The following is a 17,242-nucleotide window of genomic DNA, read 5'->3' on the forward strand; positions in this document are numbered from 1 at the left end:
TTAGCTTCCTTCATTACTAACCTTCAGACATTCAGTCACCACAAGACTGCAGATCAAAAGCCATATTCTGATATTGGAGCCAGATGCAAGACTAATCAGGTTATAGAAAGATAATTTTCAAAAAAACGAGTCTTGTGAGCAGGGTTTTTGCAGTCATGCTGTAGTTGTAGTGACCGTGTTCAAAGCAATTTTAGGGCTACTGGAGTCTTGGGGGATAATGTTAAATTTGAATTGTAATGAGTTAAAATTTCCAATTTCACATACACAGATTTGATTTTTTCCTGCTGGTCTTTTGATAAAAATATAGCTGGTTTTCCAAATTTTATAAGTTTTGTATTTTGTTTAATGTTACTCAACGTTTGTAACTTTAATAAATAATATAAAAACTCCACAGTGACATACCTACAACCTTTAAATCCAAACTTTAACAGATTAGGGTACTTGAAAGTAGCCTGATATTTCACAATGGCAGTTTTAAAGCCCTTGGTATCTTGTATGTTACATGCTTTCAATGAACATAAATATAAATCTAATTACAAACAGAGGAGCAAGTTTATTATAGTTAACAAAAACTAAATTCAAAACTAAAACTATCATAAAAAAAAAAACATTTTCGTAAACTGAACTAAAATATCATATATACTCGCATTTAAGTTCTCCCGCGGATAAGGGGTTTGATTTTACTGAATAGTTTCCGTTTTTATAATGTTGCTCGTATTAGTCACATACGGAAAACTTGTGCTATTGGTCCAAGAGATTATGATATGCTAACGGCCACCTGAGAGTGTAACCGCGGAGCACACTGCCATTTTTTTTCTATATATCGTGCCTATGTGACCACATGGTAATACCCAAACTATTCCAAAGCGACGTTTGCACGGTTTTGTGTTTTTTATATTTCACACCATCATACACCTTTATTGTAAGAACATTCCTTATTTGAGATAGAGCGTTCGATCAGACGAAAATATGAAGCTGGTTTTAAATTAAGTCATTGAAGTGGCGAAAGAAATTGGTAACTGCACTGCTGCAGCAAAATTCGATTTGTCTGAGAAACTGGTGTGAAATTGGAGGAAAAAGAAGATGTAATAAAAAATAAATAAATTGTGTTGCATTTTTGAACTTGGGTATAAATCGGGGTCTAATTTTATGTGTCTTTAAATGTGTCTTCTGTTGGATGTATCTTCAGTAGATGGTGATTCACTCGATTGCTAGTAAATTGACAATAATCAGTGTTGGCTGGAGCACAAAACAAAACATACAAAGAAAATTTAGTGCAAGATTTCCTTTCTTTGCTTAGCCAAGCAGGTATATTGTCATGGATTTCGATGAATTTCCAATATTTAATTGTACACATTTGGCAGCCTAGTAATGTAACTGAAAGTTAGGTAGAGCCATGACACAGTTTTGAATAAACTAAATTGTAACATAATTTAGCATCTTTTGAATTTGTGAATATACACAAATATGCTGCGAAAGAGCTACAGGAGCTTTGGGAAAATATTCATTTTGACAATGTTCATTCTTTCAGCTTAAGTAAGATGGAAGGAAGACTGTTAGCTAGCTATCACTGGAATCCCCGAAGCTTATGCTGAACACACAGCTAGAACAGAAAATTTTTCATATGTTATAGTAAAAAAGACAGAAATTGTTTTCATATGATATACAGGTAGTAGTAACGACATAATGTTGATGTGAAGTGTAGGATGTGTGAAGACTGAAGCCCAAATATCCAATAAACAGTTTAACAAAAGGTTTAACAAAATAAGAATGCTTTAATAAAAACCAAAGAAAAAGAAAGCGCTTAACTGACATGTTTGCTGAAGCCCAACTATCAGTGTGTACAAAGTAAAATACATTTACATACGTGTGTGATTGCGCGTTTCATTTTTAACCAGTTGTCACAGCGGTAACGCTGTTTTGTCTTGTCTTAGATCTGCTCAGATGACACAGTAGAAAAGCTACCACTTAGCAACCTTGAGATAATAGGTTCAAATCTCATGTTGTCCCTGCATTTACGACTTTGTGTAGTTAGCTGCTATTATAATTATTATCATAAAAAAAATACATTTGATGGGAGTCTGTAACATCCTGTGTAAAGTTATGGTACCTGTTAAAGTTAGTGCTGAAGGGATGAAAGCAGACATACAAACGCAGCTCATTCATTTCTTTTTGGTTTCTTGTGGAGCAAACAGAAAACATGGGGTGGTTGGCAGCATAATGAATGTAGATATTATTATAGATGTGTATTTTGTTTGTGTAAATATACACAAACTGTTTCTCAGTAATGGAAATTTACAGAAAGGAAAGCCTTGCTTTTCCTTTGACTAATACAATAATCCTCTTTAAGTATAGTTAATGAAATAACACAGTGTAGCAAAGTTGTCTTCTTGTGCTGCAAAATTCTTATTTATAATGCACATTTTATTTATTTTTTAAAACCTTGTTGTTACCCCTTGTTTGTTGGAAGATTTAGACAAATGGGACTGAACTTTCAAATGTTTGACATATAGTAAAAAAAAGTTTTTCTCAACTTTCTCTTAAGGAATTTTAACAAGTAATGATTGTAATGTTTACTGGTAGTAGTCTGTTACTAAAACCTTTAAATTGCTGTATTTTGTGTTAAAAGCAGAGTTTGGGCCATTAAACTGATTTTTCTTGTATCCACCTTCTTTGTGAATTATAACGAAATGCGTTTATTGTTTTTATTGCTTTTTGATTTAGATTTTTGATGTTTATACAGTTAATTAATTGTGTATGTGGTACAAGTACGGCATTTTGCTCATTTGAAACAAAGTTGCTATTTGTCTTTCGATTCTCTTTATGTGAGTTTGAATGCAACAGTCTGGTGTTGTGATTTCAGTCTTCCCACTGGGGAAAAAACATTATTGTCTTCATGGTGTAGTTATTTTTACTCTGCCTGCAAAAGTGATATTGTTGATGTAGAACTCCATGATAGTGTATCTGTGCAAGGCGGAACTTCTTGGTATCTTAATTTACTTGTACTCATTCCAGCATCATGTCAGTCACTTAAGATATTGCTAGGAAAGTAGAATATAGTCTTTGAGTTAAAAACCTGTTTGTATTTTGAGTAATAAGTTTAGTTATATATCATGCATTCCGTCCTCTCACAGGCAACAAACAAGAAACGCAGGGATCGGCTCCAGGATCTCATTGACATTGGCTTTGGCTATGATGAGACCGACCCTTTTATAGATAATTCTGAAGCTGTAAGTATTTTCTCTTCTTTTTAGCAAGCTAATTCTTGAAGAGCAGTTTTACATTAGCTTTTCATTTTTCCAATTTTTGTTTTTTTGGACGAAGTTTGTACAATTATCATAACAAACTATATGAAAATCTCACTTTGTATTATTTTGGTTGAAATTGCATGAATTGCTTGTATACACATTCAAAGACAGCAAGAAGGGCAGTGCTGTCTTTGCAACCCCTGGAAGTGTCTGTCTTGTACCTTTCCAGTAATCCTTGAGTTCCACAGAAGAGTAGAAACCCTTATTTGAGTCTCAGTGTAGATATGCTGTAGAAAAGCTGTTGTACCAGTTCATAAAATCACTATGATATTGTTGTGCCCTGAATTTAACAGTTGAGATGGTGGTTTTTAGGTTTTTGGACATTATTGAGATATATGACACTAGTCACTTTTAAATTTTCCCCCTTTAGTCACAAACAACCAGCCAGCTCCCGTGCCTTTACTGATATGGAAGGGCAGAATTCCCTGCACACCGTGATGTATTTATTCCTACACAAATGTGCAGAAGAACACGCAAATCCTGAACATATTATCTAGTAGATACAAGCACAAATTAATCTAAACATTAATATATTCATTTGCTTTGCAATAATCCCCTAATCCCATACATTTCTATATTTGTATCTCAAATACACTTTTTGTGTGTCTCTTTGGCAATTCTGTACATCATATCTCTACATAATAGAAATTATTAGGCCCTACAGTTAATTATGAAATTGTAAATATGAAAATTGATCTTAATGGTCTACTTTGTTGTCCAGTGTTATACTCTAGCAACAGCAGTGAGATTGTGTCTTTATTGTACCAGCTAAGGCCAAGTGAATGAGTTTTATAGCTGTAACACTAATGACTGCTAACTTCACGTGGTGAGCAGTGGATGAGTAAAAATAATGATAAATTGTTTTCCTGACGTATGTGTCAAAGTCCTGACAGGACTAGGCTTGAGTCCCTAAACCAGGCCAATGTGGCAGTGACCATAGTCGGATTTTCCCAGCAAAAACACTTCAACTGTAAAAGTGGTCAGTTTGACCAGTCAAACTGGAAGCTCTATCACGATAGGGAAAGGGATAGGGTGTGTATTATACCATACCATATGTGTAACCCATATCAAATAAAAGGACATAAGGTCTATGTTGATTACTTAGATTTCAACCTGTCTTGCTGTCTTGAACAGGTAGCACAGCTAGTATAGCATATAAATGCACTCTGTTTTTATGTCTTATTTTCGTTGCTTCTTTTACTTTTATAAACACTGAGCATTTTTATGAGTGAGTGAGTGTAAAACATTAGTTTTAACTAAAAAATACCTAAAACAAAAAATAAAAGAAAAATAACAACTACTTAAGATGCCAGGGGCCACTCCATCAGGTTAAAATAGTTATTTGCTGGCAGACTCCTAGGTATACTATCTTAGTAGTAGCTTGTTGTCCTAGTGAAAATTTAAAAATTCTACAAAAATGTGTGTCCAACTTCTGTTTCTTGCAAAGAAATATACTTCAGAAAAAACTTTGATAATGCCCTCTTTGAAAGGCAGTAAATAAACAAAGACTAATTAGTTTCTGAATGGAATGGGTTTGTATAAGCAGTGTATCAAGCAACTCCGTTTGAAGCTGTTATTCTACTTCACTGCAGAGATTGTGTTATAGCTCTCTTTGAATTTTCCTGCTAACTCCAATCCAGCTATGGGAGTGCTGTACCTGCTTTTCTTCAAGTTAATTATTTGTAACAGTTTTAACAAATTGGACCTGAAATGCTGAAAGCGGGCCGATCACTATTGCTCACCTTCCTGATTGGAAGGCTGCTAATAAAAGGATAGGTCAGTATCACCCCCTGAAAAGCCCTGCCATACATCCATTTTTCAATATAATCAACTTGAAACAGTCAAGTGAATATATGCAGTATATGGAGAAAATAAACATAATTATAAGACAATTTTAGCAAAGCCAGAAAAAAAAAAAAAGTTTAAAAATAAGACACCAAGATGAAAACAGTAGTACTCCTTTCTCTTCCCCAACACAATAATCCCTATAAGTATGAATAAAAAGATATACAGTGAAATGCATACCCCAGCCCCTCCCGCAGTTCACACAATAGTCAAGAGTTCGAATTGTCTTATAATGGATGGATGAATTGTAGAAGCTGGACAATGAAAGAATCTTCATTTAAATGTAAAATATTTCCACAGTAAGTACTGTGCCATTGTATTAAAAAAAAATTCTACAAGCTCACCCAGGTCTATTAGTTATAACTAAGAACAATGCAGGATTCCTGTCCCAGGAGAAGAACACTTGCCTTCACGTATTTGGACTTTATCTTCGTAGCCATGTTTCCTTTTTACATGGCCAATGGATATGCTGATCAGTTTTGCTAGCTGGTCTTTTTCCTCTGATTGCTGGGTGGCCTCCATGCAGTCTCATATTGAAGGTACTCTTGTGAATGAACTGCAGCCATTAATAGCATGCTGGGTATTGTGTAATGTTTCTAACAGAAAATGGAGCGACATTATGACCAATTAAACTCCATAGGCAAGTGATTAAACACTTGGAGTACTTTGAATAAAAATACTCTTTCTGTTTAGAGTGGAATTCAAATTTTGTATATTTCATGTAATGTTTAACACAAATCTTGTCCTTTTTTCCAGTATGATGAACTGGTACCAGCTTCACTAACTACTAAATTTGGTGGGTTCTACATCAACACTGGTACTCTACAATTCAGACAGGCATCAGATTCTGAGGAAGAAGATACGAAGAATGAAAAAAAAGTGAAATCGCACAAGGTCTGTATAACTGGATAGGTGAATGTTTTTTTTGTTTCTTGGGAAATGTGGAAGTCACTCTGCCTTTCACTGTGGTAAGCCACAATAATATAATGGATATTTTCAGTTCAGCTGCTCGGGCACTGACCTACTTTCTCATGCACAAAGAACAGAAGGAATATTACAAAAAAAAATCTTTCAACATCTCCTTGAATAGTGCCTTATGTGTGTTGCTGACTATTTCAAAAAAAGTATCACACAAAGCATGCATACTAAATCTGCATCAGTATATTCATGGTTTTTGTATTTACGCCAGGTTTTTTTAAATATTTTTTAAATATATACAAGTTTTTATTACATACTATATACTAACATTTTTTGTTATTGAAAAAAGTTCAATTCTATTGCCTCATTTGTCAGTAGGTAAACATAATGCTAAGGACGTTAAACTGGAAAAAAAAAATCTTACTGTCTGTTTAAACATGAACAAAATACATTGTATGGTTATTGCCAATTTTATTCTATTAAGCTAGGTGTACTTTGAATGTATGTTGATGTGATAAGATTGGTGCAGTGTTAATGCTGCTGTCTCACAACAAGGACACACAGGTTCCCAGGTGGAACGTTATCTTGTTCTTTCTTTGTTTACATGGTTTGAGCTAGATGCTCCGGTTTCCTCCCACGGTTCAAAGACATCCAGGTTAGGTGAATTGGTGTCATTTAAATTTCACCTTGCGTGTATTTATGTGTTCATCATGCAATGAAATGGCACCATGTCTAGAGGTTCTTCCTGCCCAACACCCTATGCTTGACAAGACAGGCTCCAGTTTCCCTGCGACCTTGACCTGGATAAGCTGGTTAAGTCAGAGGGATAGATAGATGAGTGATATGACCAGCTGTCTGTAAGTTGTAGAATTTACAGTTGAACAAAGGATTAAAAAAAATAGAGGGAACTGTTAGCTTAAAACATAATACATTGTAATGGATAAGGTTACATTTGTCCATCATTCCATCTATTTTTTTTTTTTAACCCTATTGTCTAGTTCTAATTTTCACCCTTAGGCACACAATCTTACATTATGGATTTGGGCTAAACGTGTTTTAGTGTGAGTAAGCCTCCAGATAAAAAGAGAATGTAATAAAAGTAGGATATTTCTTCACATCTGTGAGGCATAAAAGTGGCATTAATGAATCCATGGTTTACTATATTAATGAGAAGTAAAAAGAAAATCACAAAACTTTATCTGCTGGTGCACCAAATGCTGTGAAGACAGTGTCTCAAGAGAGTTAAATTGATCAAAACAATCATCCCATGGCAGTAAAGAGATGGGTTTGCCACTAACAAAAGGAAGATTGTTTTCATACTGGAAATGTGCCAAGATGTTTAACATTTCACCATATCTGGAAAGCAGCTAAGAACAGAAAGAGATCTAGGGGATAACTTTTTGGATTCAGTGGTTAACTAAAGTGGTGGGGATAATTTAGTCGGTTCCATACAGGTCACAGGGTAAATACCCAGTGATAACTATGACAGGAGCCCTTCACTTCCATTATTCCTAAGACAAGAAGAAAGAGAGAAGGTACAGTGGCTTGCAAAAGTATTCGGCCCCCTTGAACTTTTCCACATTTTGTCATATTACAGCCACAAACATGAATCAATTTCATTGTAATTCCACGTGAAAGACCAATACAAAGTGGTGTACACTTGAGAAGTGGAACGAAAATCATACATGATTCCAAACAATTTTTACTTTTGCAAGCCAATATATCTAACTTCTGTCCAATATTTTACAGGTGGAAGAGTTGGCTCATGACAGAAGAAAACTAAAAACATTGGAATATGTTCATTTCTGTTATTACCAACCAAGAATGGAATGACAGTAGGAGAAAGGGTATGAGAGAGGGGATTCCTTTACACTCTAAAAAATATCACTGTGATTAGATGACAGTGTTCTCTATGAAAGGAAAGAGGTTGATGCCTAAATATTTCAGTGAGTTAACCAAAAGCACAAAAGGAGGGAATAACTGACAACACAGGGAAATTAATTGAATTTTCTGTTCAGTTTTGTATATGTAACCAACCATGAAATTTCATGTATTAGTGTGATTCCTGCTCTCTATGTGACACTTCTATTGCTCAGTCTCAACAAGGCACTGGTGACATGGTCATTGATTGTTTGCTACATGTGTTTTCATTTAGTTTTGTTTGTGCATTGCCTGCTACTTTATGCAAAACAGAGTTACCTTTTTAGCTAAATTAGCACCATTGTGCTCAATGTGACTTGAAGTGTAATGTATAGATTAAAGAAGTTGGCAGAAAAAAAGCATTCTGCATAGAGGGAAAGAGTGTAAAAAAAAAAAAAAGACTTAAACAGCAAAAAGCATTCCATACTATAGTAATTTCCTCCTCGTTGTGACTGAATATCTTGATAACATTTTGGATCTCTATAATTACAGTTGTATGTAGTAAATGTATATACACTACAAAATCAATTTAAACTAATAAGCAAGAAAATATGTAAAGCATCAAATGGTTCTGCCAAATATTTGAATTTTAATTAAATACTAATATACATGTGCCAAGATATTCATATGCTTACATCTTTAGCAATATTTAACTTAACATTTCATCTAAATAGCTTGTGTGCAGTGTGCGTTTTGCAGTGACAATGATTGGTTGAGGAATAGTATGTGCAGTAGACCTAAATTGTCTCTGATAAGAGTCTTTAATAATGTGTTTTTCTTTCCAACTTAACTTTTAACTTAGCTGTTTTGGGCATTGTGTTCTAGCAGGAACAAGTGCTAATTGTGCATAACAGGGTGAGCCCAAATCTGTACTTAAATTGCTGAGAACCAATAAAAATGGAGACAATGGAGTGCAGATTGCAGAGAAGCTGCATGTTATAGAATTCCACTTAAAAATGTGTTACTAACATTTTCAAAAATTATAAACTCAAAATCATAATCTGAATCCTATTTATATAATAAAAAGGAAAACAAGTCCTAACAATTTTTCATTTATCATTGGTTGTAGAGGAAACTATCCATCCATCCATTATCCAACTTGCTATATCATAACTACAGGGTCACGGGGTGTAGAGGAAACTAGTCGCTGTTACATATGATCTGTTTTAAATATTTAGAATTCAGTAATCCATTAATCGGGCACCATACTTGCACACCATTGTAGAAGAATAAACTAAGCTTGACATTCACAAGTAACGAACACAAACATGACCTGAAAATATATTAAAAACATTAATGTATGGATTTCATTTGCCAGGAAATTTTACCATATGGTAACAGCTTGTGACAACAATTTCGTTAATAACATGTTCTGACAAAAATTTCATTGAATTTATCTGACCTTGTTCGACAATTGGAGGAACACATTTCAGGAATTGCTTAGATGAAATATTAGGACAGCTAAACAAACTTAATGGACTGAATGATGTCCACTTCTCTTTTAAAATTTTTGCATTCTTAGTAGTATATGCAAGAGTCATCTAAATGTGTTCTGATGGATTCTATTATAAAACAGATTTTGACTCCTAATGTGTGAAATAAAGCTACTTATTTGCACATAGGAGGAAGACAATATGTAGAATCTATTAAAAGGACATCTTAGATGCTTTGAAATATCACTGCTGTGTGGAATGCAAGTTCAGAGCAGTGGTTCTCAACTTGTTATATGTGGTCACCCTATTATATATGGGCAACTACCATGTGGTAATTGAGGAGACACAAAAAAATTGTGAGCAGTAGCTGTGTGCAAATTCAGAAAGAGAAAGAACCCTTCTGCCTAAGAACATAAGATCACATCAAGAAGTGCTTCTACTTAAGGGACATTAGAATATCTTCTTATCACACTGGGAAGGATGCTGCCTCAGATGCAATGGTTGTCATCAGATAAGCTCTCATGACCAGTGAATGACAGCTTGATACTGTTTGAGTGTGCTTCACTGCTGAGCATGAGATATGTTTTCAGAAAAGGTTTATTTTGCAATATTTTAAAAAGAATGCTGTGAGCATATGACTGTATACCTGGATAATTAGATATTTCATGTGTAATTTAGATTTTGTTCATGAATGTTATGGTATTCTTTCTTTGTTTAAATTTATTCTCCTTCATGCACATTGTATCCAGAATTTTGTAACCTCTGTTCTCCATGAAAACATGAGCTAAAAATTTTCTAAGACATCAATACAAACAAAAAAGGTGTAAGAAATGGTTATACAATAATCTTACTTTTCTTTTTTGAAGTGGACTTGTAGTTTAATCATGCCTAACATGTTATAATCCTACAATGTTTAAAAATTTCTTGTTGCTTTTTTAGACAAAAGAGAAAATTAATGCTGCATTTTTAATACAGCATCATATAGCCCCGATAAATGATGAGGTTTCAAAGTAAAATGTACAGGTATTTAGTGTTTCAGAATGTTTTTGTTATTTGTACATTTGTGTGACTTAAACATATGCTTTGTGCATGTTAATGATAGAACATGTATTGCAGTAAGAGTAGTGTATTATCATGGAGACTTACAGTTAACTTGGCTGCTAAAATAAATAATTGCTGAAACAAATTGGCAAATGGCACATTTATGCTGCTCTGTGATTTATGTTTTATTTTTTTTTATTCTAATTTTCGTTAGCATAATGACTAAAACGTGCCAGATATGGAGAAAGCATAAATACCGTAGATACTTGTGTATCAGTCGAAAAATGTATTCCTTAAAATTCATTCAAAAACACAAAGTCGACTTATCCACGGGGCAACACTAATTTTGTTAAATAATTCTTTAAACTGTGAAATACCGCACTTGAATTTGAGCATTAGCTTTTGCAGGTTTTGGATAACAAACATACCATTAGCTGCCAGTAGATGGCGGTAACCAGAAACATACAGTATTTCAGACCATAAGGTGCACCGAATTTTAAAGCGCAATATCAATGAATGGGTCTTGATCCCACTGTCATAAGTATCTTCGTTTGTTACATACGAAATAAACAGATTGGTACCGGAGGTGTGCGGTTGAATCGCTGAGTAATACTCTTCACAAAACAGTTCATGCTTTATAGCAACCAAGTGTTACAATGGCGCTCACTTTCGCGTCCGACAATCCCATCTTTGACACTTTTCTCCCAGTTTACTAGTGGAAAACGCTGGGACATAGTTTCCTCGTGCGTGGGCGATGTCCTAAAAGGGTTGGTGCTAATTGTGGTGGCTTTGGAAAGCTCTGCTTCCAGGTCAGCGTCTACCCCTAGTTTTGTCGCCATTCACAGTTTCCTAGTTACACACTCCACCGAGAGAATGAACCAATTTTCTTTCAGTTTTACAAGCTTCGTGTCACTCACTAGTGCAGGCAGGAATAATCCCGGACGAGCCCCCAGTGTTACCTTTCCTGCCTGTCTCTGGACCGTGGTCGGGGTGATGCAGGGGAGCTTCTCCTTCTTCGTGTCCAGTGGTGTGAAGCTCCAGGGCCAGAGCAACGTGCTCTGGGGTAAAACCCTGTCCCTGAGTTCCCTTCTTCTAATTTACAGCAGGGAGTGACACACAAGGCTTGACTGCTCAATGGTTGACTTTATTATCTCCTTTTTAAGGTGCCTGTTTTAGCTTAACAGAGACCAAAAACACAAGAGCCCCACCACGCCATCAACAAACACTCAATCCCAAAACTCCACCCCCCAAAACCCGACAACTCCATCCACATCCCACATTCAGTATAATTGGGATGTCAGGCTGCTATTTTAAGCTCTGATCCCAACAAGAGTCAGACTTTGAAGGATTTGAAGAAGACACTTAGGGCCACCTTATTATATGCGAGGGATTTGAATAAGAATTTAATTGAAATATTCTTACTGTAAGTAAATGAATAAAAATGTTTTTGGAGTTTTAATTTTGGCTTACTAAAATTCTTCAAAGATTAAAATGTTGAAAGTCTGGGCCCAGGTACATTGGGTATAATTATGAAATTCAAAGAATTTGATAGGCTGTCAAACTTTACCCTCGACTTATACGCGGGTCATAACAAATTTCATAATTTTCGGCTTAAACAATACACTCGACTTACCTGCGATGTCGACTAATAGGCGAGTATCTACGGTAATACATATTAGAATGGCGTGAGAGTGAATGTGATGCATTCTTCAGTCAAGAATATTTATTACCTTCCAATCTAGTGCAAAGTTTGTTTTTGTGAGCCAGCTTAAAAAAAAAAAAAAGTTTTACATGAATTATGAAATGACAACAAACTTAAATTGACAAGTTTGCTAATGCAGAGGTATTATTAAATTTGGGATAAATATTGGCAAAAAAGGAGAGAAAGATTTGAAATTTGAGTTAATTTGACTCGTCCATTAAAAATTACTCTTCCATAAATATTAAGAAGATAATGTCATACACTGATGTGATCTCACAATGCAAAACCACCAAACTGAATTTCTAACAAACCTAATTTGACAAGTGTGCTGTTGTAAAAGCAGCTTTAGACAGTTTGTGTAAATTAAAATATTCTGAATTATCTTGGTATTCACTGATTCTTCTGGCAAAGATGTAATAAGGTTTGAATTTTTTAGTTTTTAAACCATATTTATAGTTTCTGTCCACTAACTGAAACATAAATAAGTTTGGCATGTGGGCATGGTAAGATAAATCAGGTAGTCTGTTAGTTAGTGGAAGATATTATCACCTGTTTGTCATCTCAGCATGCCACTACTCCAGTAGTGCCCTTTGGCCAGCCACATGGTCATTAGCTGGGGACCCACCTTTTGTTGTTTTGATTCTTACTGCTGTACATCCCCTGGTAGTGGAGCATTGTTATGGGCACTTCTGTTCCTCTACCTGCAGGTGGTATTTGGGCCAGATGTTCGCATCCCAGTTCCTATCTCTGACATGCGGGTTTTAATCCATGGTCCCATCTTGCTTCTGGAAGCTGTGAACCCGACACCGTCAGTAATGTCACCCATGAGCTAGGCAGTGAGGCACAACAATGAAGTGGATGGTGCAAAAAGTGCTTTTATTAAAAATAGCAACAACAAAACAGTGCTCAAATAAATAGTGCAGTGCTTCAAAGTAAATAAATAACCCATTAAAAAGCTGTGAATTGTGGAGGTTAAACAATATAAAAAAAATCCTTTATAAACCCGAGGTTAAAATAATGGCTGGAAGCAGTCTTTTAAAACAAATCCTGGTGCCTTTCTACTGATGACTTCCCTGCTTCTCCCTTCCAGGCTATGCAGCAGGTGAGCTACCCTACCTGCAGCTGACCTTCTTACTGCCTTCTACTGCCGGTCTGTTCGCCTTTTACGATCCCTAGCTCCGGTATGACTTCACCAGACCGTGACTTGGGCTCCCCAGTGACCAGGGCACAGACGCTGGGGCTTTCACTTCTCAAGTCCTGACTCCCACTGCCTTCTCGGCCTTATGCAGGGAGCAATTCTCCTCACTAAATGCTCAGCGGGAGCAAGCACAATTGATTGCTCCCAGGGTGCCGGCCAAACACCCAGACTCACTGCTCAGCTGCACCTTCGCTTGTTCACACACCAGCTTTCTAGTCTCTGCTTTCTGCCTTCTTCTTTTCCTATAACCTCCGTTCATCTTTTTCTTTTTCTTCCTCCCCATTCGTCCGCCTTGCGCTTCTATTTATTATGGGGACGTGGATCAGGTGTTGCAATTAGCACCTTCCGGCATCTTAAGCGAGGACCCCCCACATCACAAATTCACCCGGGAACCTGCTCCTGCCACACTACCACGCCCTCTCTCTAAGCCGTGAGTGCGGCGACTATTTATTTAAAAAGTGGCCTTTTTGATTTGAACTGTGGACCCGCTACACCACACTATCATTCCTACTGAGCCACAACCAAAGTTTCCCTCCCCTGCCAGCTCTCTTCCTGCTCTCTGTTGCTTAACTTCAGTAGCTCCTATGCCTTTAAATAGGTGGTGCATGGACTTGCTGACGAATCCACAGCATCCTACATCAACAAGGCAAATAATGAGTCTCCTCCTGTCCTCCGTGCATTTGGCTCACTTCCTGTTGTTGGCAGCTTCTGCTCCCTCCTTCCATGGGACAGTCCGATCTATGAGGAGTACTGTTTTGACAGTAGTCAACCAAACCACTCTGTCTGGACATAGACATGATGTGATATCCCAGGTGATATAGTTTTAATATTATAGGTTGACGCTTGTCTTCCAGTCACTTCCTGCATCTGTTGAGGTAGTGCCTTCAGCTCTCTCCCCCTGCCTGATTAATTTGATCTGCTATCCTGATTACAGTGTAACACCTCTATTTGCCTCCTGCCTGCTTGTCTACAGCACTTTGACCAGTTTCCTTGGGACTTGGTCAGTTCACCACCTGTAACATCCCTGTGATTAATGTAATCTAACATCCTTTGATGATTTGTTGGGGGCTTCCATTTGAGGCATTGCAGATTGCGCTCTTTTTCTGAACTAAACCACTGGTGCAAGTTGTGTTGACAAGGCAGAATTTCATAGGTGGATCTTATTAGAAAACGGCGCCACGCTTGTTGGTTTATCCACAGGTCAGACCCACTAATTGATCTTTTAGCAATGGATTACCATGTTGTCCACCTCCCTTGACACCCTTGTAACACAACACTAACCTTGGAGTGCTCTTGACATCCTTGTAACACAACTCTAACCTTGGACTGCTCCTCCAGTGTGTTTTTCACCTATGGCATGACCATTTCCTCCTCCTCCTCCTTTTTGCTGGCCCTGGACAAGAGTTATGGTGCCTGTTTCCATTCATGTCCAGTTTGTGTTATGCCTATAACTTCCTGATGTATACTGCTAATAGCCTTGCCCACGTATAGCCAGTACATACTTGAGTATGTGAAGCCCTGATCATCTTCTTCTTTCAGCTGCTCAGAGCCAACCTGTTTTTTTTCCTGCTTATGCCACAGGCTGATGAATTTCAGTGATAGCTACAAGCCATTTCTCTCAACCTGCCCTGTTTCAGGCAGACAGCAAGGCATCCCTAACCATTTCTGGATGGATGATTCAGCTTTCCTATCCATCCTGCTTGCTGCTGTTCTGGAGATTTCACACAGATTCAAAGGCCATATCACCCGATGTGCTACAATGTGAATTGATAATCTCAGACCTTGTACTTTCCAGGGAGCTGACTTTACCTTGATAGTATTATTCGTATAACTACACTAACCTGAACTCAAGAGCATAAAATCCCCTTCCCTGTTTGTTGTTATCCTAAGGGGAAATCCCCCTAGATGTTACATATGAAATTAAAAGTCTGTTTTTTTTTCTTCTTTTGATCAGAATGCATATATAACTGTGTCATTTTTTTTTGTAAATTGAGAGTATAGGATCTTTAAGTTTCTAAGTTTTATTTCATATCAAAAAGCACATTCAAAGCAACCTGTAATAACGAAATATAATTAATTTTGAGTAAGAGTTCAGTTCTTAAGACCTGAAAATTTAAGACCAAATAAATGGTGGGACTTTGAAATATTTAAGCTTCTGGAGGTGGTATTCCAGGTAAAAGTTTGACAACCCCATGCTGATCTTGAATTTTGGATTGCTCTTATATTGAGAAATGCAAGTGTAGCTGTAATGAGATATAAATTCCCTTTTCAAATTAAAAGCGTTTTAATTTTGGTATAGTTTTGCTTGGAATATAAGGTTTCTTTGCACCTACCTAGTAAACGGAAATGTAAAACTTGTGAAGTTAGGCCCAGAAAATTAGCAGGTTGATTGATTGATTTACCTTTGTTTACTGTTTTGTACTTTCTTCTGTCTGTCACTCCATTATATTAAATAATTTAATTGAAATCATTATTTTGGTATTCTTGTTCTCTTGGTGTTTTTCTGGGTCCAAGCACCACTATATTAGTGTGTTTTTTTGCATTTGTCATTTTTTTCTACTGCCCCTTTTTTTTCTTGTAGAAGCATAAAGAGGGAGAAGAACGTCCCATAAAGAAACGCAAGAGAAAGGATGAGGGAAGTGTTTTAGAGAAAGAGAAGAAACCAAGAAAAATCAAAATACCCAAACAACTTGGGTGAGCTTAATTGGTCATTTTACTGATCTAATAGTTTAATTACCTAGTCTTTGTCTTATTTTGCATTTAAGAGTCTGCTGATCAGATACTTACATAAAAACAAAATTTGGTGATTTGTCAGCAATGCAATCATAGTAGTGTGAATATTCTGAAGTGACTCTAGGAATAGATTCATAGCATTGACAATTTGTATCTGTACTTTCATTGCAGTGAATGCTTTACAAAATCTCATTAATTCTTGAAACAGGTTGATACTTTTTTTTTCTTCTTACAGGGTATCAGCCCTAAATTCTCACAGACCTGATAAAAAGAAACGAAAAAAGCTAATGAAGGATTCTTTGTCATTGGCCGCCATGATCCGCAAATTTGCAAGAGAAAAGGAGGCTATGCGAAAGAATAACCCGTCCTCTATGGGAACCACGAACACAAATTCCTATCCCAAACATAACACACCAACATCTTCACAAACTACTCCAATAAACAATGTAAAGCCTGCTCCTAGTCAGACTACAGACCTCTGTGATCTGGCCACAGATCCTACTATGATCTCAATTTTGGGTTCTGCCAATGAAAATGAGCTCCTTCAGCATGCAGCAAATGCAATGGAGCTTGATTTGCTTGATGTCGACTTAGAAAAGCTGCTAGACTCTTCATCTCAGGCTAGTGCGGATGGAATGGAAGGTGGTACCAATGTTACTGAAGAGAATGGCCTACTGAGAACCTCTACAGCATGTGAAAGTGGAAATTTGAATACATCTAAAGCTTTGCCACAGAGGCAGGTGATTAGTGTGACACCACCACCCCTTCCAGAAGGTCTTCCGGAGGCTCTTCACAAGAGGATTGGTGACCTTCGTGCTGTATGTTTCTTTTTTTCCCTTCCTTTTTATGTTTTCTCTATTTATCCAATTTCATGTTGATGACAAATGTCATCTGTTGTTAAGTAAACAAGTTACAGTGATAAGACCATTTAAATTGTCTTTAGGCTACCAATCAAACTAGACTCAATTATTACGTAGTTTTACTTATTTGGGGGTAAGTATTTCATTATTTTTTTATTTTAGTTTTATTCTGCTGCTATCTTAGAATTGTAACTTTTATAATGGATGAATACCAATATCTTAACATTGGCAGAAGTAAAAAATATGCCTTAGTCTGGCTATTTCTGGTGAATTTTTTAAAACAA

General features: G+C 36.5%; 1 protein-coding gene across 5 annotated transcripts in view; it reads left to right on the forward strand.

The window, feature by feature from the left end:
• ubn2a (ubinuclein 2a) overlaps positions 1-17,242 on the forward strand; it is a 111,389-nt gene that overhangs the window by 32,679 nt on the left and 61,468 nt on the right. For 4 of the 5 annotated variants that reach the window (XM_039766423.1, XM_039766419.1, XM_039766421.1 and 1 more), the window contains exons 3-6: positions 3,135-3,230; positions 5,910-6,047; positions 15,947-16,059; positions 16,334-16,916. In XM_039766423.1, coding sequence (XP_039622357.1) covers positions 3,135-3,230; positions 5,910-6,047; positions 15,947-16,059; positions 16,334-16,916 — 930 coding nt within the window. The remainder of the gene's footprint in view (positions 1-3,134; positions 3,231-5,909; positions 6,048-15,946; positions 16,060-16,333; positions 16,917-17,242) is intronic. The other variant, XM_039766422.1, reaches the window with a different exon arrangement.

The sequence above is a fragment of the Polypterus senegalus genome, chromosome 10 (genome assembly GCF_016835505.1).
Source record: "Polypterus senegalus isolate Bchr_013 chromosome 10, ASM1683550v1, whole genome shotgun sequence".
Lineage (NCBI taxonomy): Eukaryota > Metazoa > Chordata > Cladistia > Polypteriformes > Polypteridae > Polypterus > Polypterus senegalus.